Source organism: Sminthopsis crassicaudata, chromosome 4 (assembly GCF_048593235.1).
Source record: "Sminthopsis crassicaudata isolate SCR6 chromosome 4, ASM4859323v1, whole genome shotgun sequence".
NCBI classification, from domain to species: domain Eukaryota; kingdom Metazoa; phylum Chordata; class Mammalia; order Dasyuromorphia; family Dasyuridae; genus Sminthopsis; species Sminthopsis crassicaudata.
In genome coordinates this window covers 375,314,381-375,319,440 of record NC_133620.1, presented here as the reverse complement: position 1 = coordinate 375,319,440, position 5,060 = coordinate 375,314,381, and the positions used below count along the sequence as shown (strand labels likewise).

Sequence of the window (5,060 nt, the reverse complement as noted above, 5' to 3'; positions counted from 1 at the left end):
GTCACAAAATGACATCTATTTAGAATTATTATTTGTTTTAGATAATTCTTATTGAGGTAATCACCATCCTTCTAGTCACCTAATGACATTTTTGAATTTTCTATTTTACCCATATAATATGTTCAAGGGTGGCCTGGTCTTGTTCCTAATTCTCTAACACCCCCAACTTCAATTCCTTTCTCAGTACCAACACTTTCACCACCTTACTTTAGGTCTTTACCACATCTTTCTTGAACTATTGCATCAGTCTCAATTCATTTGTCTTCTTGAAATCTCTCCCCATTTCAATATATTTCCTTATTCCTGGTAAGATTTTTTTTTAAAGCACCCATATCACCCTCTGCTTATTAAACTCCTGGTTCCATGCGGATCCTAAAGTCAAAAATAAACTCTTCTATTTGACATTTAAAGGCCTTTAAGATCTGTTTGCAACCTACCTTTCAAGTTTTAGCATACCTTATACTATTACCTGCCTTTGCAATGCAGTCAAGTTGACTTTCTTCCTGTTCCTCCCACTCATACAAAAACAAGTAAAACTCTCAAACATATATGATAGCATCCATTAAGCAGAATTGTGTAAAGAAATAGGAAAAGATTTATATTTAAAAATGTTTGCTGAAGTAAATACATAAATAATTTATATATTTTTTCATATAGTAAGTATCTACACAGAGAAATGTAACTCCTGTTGAAAAGCCATTATTTTAAGATGATTGCTATGATTTGTTTTAGATTACTATATTGTATATACTTAAAATTGTAATATAAAAAAATCTTCTATTTGGCTAGCAAAATTGGTAAAACTAATTAAAAAAACCTACTTATTCACAAAAGACAATTATTTAAACATCTACCCAATCCTTCAAGACATTCATGAGAATTTTTCAAAAATAATGGATATTTAATTAATTTTATTGATTATTGATATCACTGAAATTATTATTGAGGATGACTAATGGAAGAAAAAGATTTTCCATGACTGTTCCCTCCTCAATTTGAACTTTCCTTTGGTCCTGCAATCCTTTTCACCAAAAATCTTAACTTTGAAAAAAGTATCAAGTCAGTGAAATCTTTCTTTTTTTTTCCAGTATTACTTTTGATTCTCTTGACTTCACTACCATTCTGCCTCTGTTGCCTTCTTGTCCTGGAACTCCTTCTAAACCTGACATATTCTTTTATAACTGATTCCTCTTCTCCAATTGGTTAATTCTTCCTGGATCCTCCACTTTAAAAAAGAGCCTAGGTAAGTCATCCTTCAATTTTCTCTCTGCCTGATTGGCTAAGATGACAGGAACAAATAATGATGAATGTTGGAGGGGCTGTGTGAAAACTGGGACACTAATACATTGTTGGTGGAGTTGTGAAAGAATCCAGCCATTCTGAAGAGCAATTTGGAACTTTGCCCAAAAAGTTATCAAACTGTTCATACCCTTTGATTCAGCATTGCTGCTATTGGGCTTATATCCCAAAGAAATATTGAGGAGGGGAAAGGGACCTGTATGTGCCAAAATGTTTGTGGCAGCTCTTTTTGTAGTGGCTAGAAACTGGAAGATGAATGGATGTCCATCAATTGGAGAATGGTTGGGTAAATTTTGGTATATGGAGGTTATGGAATATTATTGCTCTGTAAGAAATGACCAACAGGAAGAATACAGAAAGGCTTGGAGAGACTTACATCAACTGATGCTGAGTGAAATGAATAGAACCAGAAGATTGCTGTACACTTCAATGTTGTATGAACATGTATTCTGAGGGAAGTGGATATCTTCAACATAAAGGAGATCCAACTCACTTCCAATTGATCAATGATGGACAGAAACAACTACACCCAGAGAAGGAACACTGGGAATTGATTGTAAACTGTTAGCACTACTGTCTATCTACCCAGGTTACTTATACCTTTGGAATCTAATACTTAATGTGCAACAAGAAAATGGTATTTACACACATAGATTGTATCTATGTTATACTGTAACATATGTAAAATGTATGAGATTGCCTGTCATCAAGGGGAGGGAGTAGAGTGAGGGAGGGGATAATTTGGAAAAATGAATACAAGGGATAATGTTTAAAAAAATTACTCATGCATATATACTGTCAAAAATTATAAATAAATAAAATTATAAAAAAAAAGTAAAAAGTAAAAAAAAAAAAAAGTAATTTTTTCTCTGCCTAACTTTTGACTGTCCAGACTTAACCACAATGCCATCATATTGGTATTTGCTTCTTCACCTTGCTTTTCTGCTCAGTTTTATGTGTATATTCCTTTATTAGTATTTAAGCTCCTTGAAAGCAAGAACTGCCTTAATTTTGTTTATATTTGTATCTCTAGAATTTATTATTATGCCTTGCATATGTAATGAATAAAAATGCTTGCTGATTATTGATCTATATAATCAATAAAATAAAATACTTAAGTAATATACAATTCATCTTCATTTCATTCTTTTTAAATTTCTATTTTATTCACATTTTATATTAAACATAATATATCAATATATATACATATGTTAGGAATTTATGCTCAAAAAATTTACTTATAGAAATGTTATTATAAATAAAAGCTTGAAGAATACTCCTCTACACCATATTACCTCATAATCCTTTATGCTGCTATTTATGGTAATCATAATTGACTGAATTATTTTAATCCCTATACAAATTTAAAAAGTATTCATCCCTGGAAGCAGCAGTAAATTCACATCTCTGTCAAAACAAGCACTATCTCTAGTACAGCTATTTATCAACAATTATTGAGTTTGAAATTATATGGTTTTTAGGGAAAACCCTCCCCAACTGATCACTTTCCGGATGGCTATTTGGACATCCTTGTTCCGTAAACTATAAATCAAGGGATTCAATAAGGGGGTGATAATGGTGTAAGTCACTGTCACCAGTTGGTCTTTACTTGATGATATCCTGGAGGGTCTGAGGTAGACAAATGAAGCACATCCATAGTGGACTACAACCACAGTGAGGTGAGAGGCACAGGTAGAAAAGGCCTTCCGTTTTCCCTCAGCAGATGGAATCTTTAAGATGGTACTAACAATGAAACCATAAGAAATGCAGATGAAGGTCAGAGGGAAAACAAGCACCAGGACACCACATATGAATATGACAAATTCATTGATAGAAGCATCACCACAGGCAAGGTGAATAACAGGTGAAATATCACAGAAGTAGTGTTCAACCTTGTTGGAGTTGCAGAAAGGCAAAATGAAGACCAAGGTGGTGCCCACCAAGGAAATTAAAAAGCCACTCAGCCCACAAGTGGCTGCTAACAGTCTGCAGACTCTCCAGTTCATGAGGATTGGGTATCGCAAAGGGTGGCAGATGGCAGCATAGCGATCATAACCCATCACACCAAGCAGCAAGCAGTTGGAAACACCAAATCCAAGAAAAAAGAACATCTGGACAGCACAACTGGTGAAGGAGATGGTCCTGAGCACAGAGAACAAGTTGATAAGCATCTTAGGCAGGACAACAAATGTATAACAGGTTTCAGAGACAGAGAGGACCCCTAAGAAAAAGTACATGGGGATATGGAGGCTGTGCTCCAAGCAGATAACAGTGACAATGGTGATATTCCCACTGAGGATGAGTAGGTAGAGGCAAAGAAAGATAGGGAAAAGCACAAGCTGCTTTTCTTGGAGATTAGAGAAGCCCAGCAAAAAGAATTCAGTAATCGTGGTTTGGTTCTCTTGAGGAAGTTGTTCCCAAGGAATAATCTGCAGAGAGGAGTGAGGGAAGAAAAGTATGCTCAATTCTATAAAGGAATAAAGCTGAGAGTCTTCATTATGAGTTTTCCAGATAATTGTTTGTAGCCTAGTTTATTTTAATAACTACTTAAGGAAAAGGAGGCAAAGAAGAAAGCAGTTATATATGCTAATAAAGGGAAATCTAGCTGCAATACACATGGACTTAGGGCATCATTAAGAGACAGTAACCAATAAGACAGCAAGGAGAATAATCATGGAGATAGATAGATAGATAGATAGACAGACAGACAGATAGATGGATTGATGGATTGATTATTTCTAATAATTAGAGTTTAGTAATGAAAAGAAAATATTTATTGAGAGCAATGATAGTTGTCTTTGAGTATATTAAATTTTGTCATATGAAAGGAAATTTAGATATATTCTTGAGTCCAAAAAAACAGAAGAGCATAGATGCTGAAGAAATAAGGATATCAGCTTATTATAAGAAAAGATTCTTAATAAATCTGTAAACATAATAGAGATAAATATAAAGTCCTACATTTGGGTTCAAAAATTCAACTTCAGAAGTACAAGATGGTAGAAACTTTAATAAACAGTTGTTCTCTGAAACAAATGGACATTTCAGGGCACTGCAAATGCAACAAGAGCCAATCATGTTATATGGCAATCAAAAATCCCATTCAATCTCAGATATTTTAAAAGTGTAAGAGGATTTAGAATGAGAGAAGTTTTTGTCCTGAAAGTTTTAGTCTTCCTGGTTAGATTTCATCAGGAATTTAGGGATTAATTAATGGTATTGTTTTGGGAAGGACATGAACAATATGAAGTATGTCAAAAGAAAAACAAATAGAGTGATCTGGAGGAGGAATTGGAGATCATTCTATATAAAAAAATCACCCATGAAAATTGGGAAGATTTACCTACAAGAGAAAACACTAAAGGAAATAGTGGTCAATGTCTTCAAACATTTGAGATGATGCATTTGGAAAGGATCTTAGAGCACATCAAGTCCAGTTTCTGTCCAAATTTAAGAAGTCCTTCTACCTTATACCAAAGATGGCTGGTGGTACAATGGAAAGGGTGTTAGACCTAGAGTCAGAAAGACTAAAAAGTTAGTTCAAATCTAGCCTCAAATATTTACGAGTTAATCTTGGTCAAGTCACTTAACTTTTCTTTACCTCAGTTTCCTCAGTTGTAAAATGGAGATAATAATAGCATCTACCTTGTGGAGTTATTGTGAGAACAAGATGAGATATTAGTTAAAAGTACTTAGCATAGTACCTGGTATAGGGTGGTTGCCACATAAATGTTTATTCCCTTCTTCCTTACCTGTGTCAT

At 34.1% G+C, this 5,060-nt stretch overlaps 1 protein-coding gene across 1 annotated transcript; it reads right to left on the bottom strand.

Moving 5' to 3' along the window:
• Nucleotides 1–2,765: 2,765 nt before the first annotated feature.
• On the bottom strand, nt 2,766–5,060 carry LOC141540841 (olfactory receptor 10R2-like). Its single transcript, XM_074264782.1, has 2 exons — nt 5,052–5,060; nt 2,766–3,728 (listed from the first exon to the last, which is right to left on the bottom strand). The coding sequence occupies exons 1-2, from the start codon at nt 5,058–5,060 to the stop codon at nt 2,766–2,768; spliced, it is 972 nt and encodes a 323-aa protein (XP_074120883.1).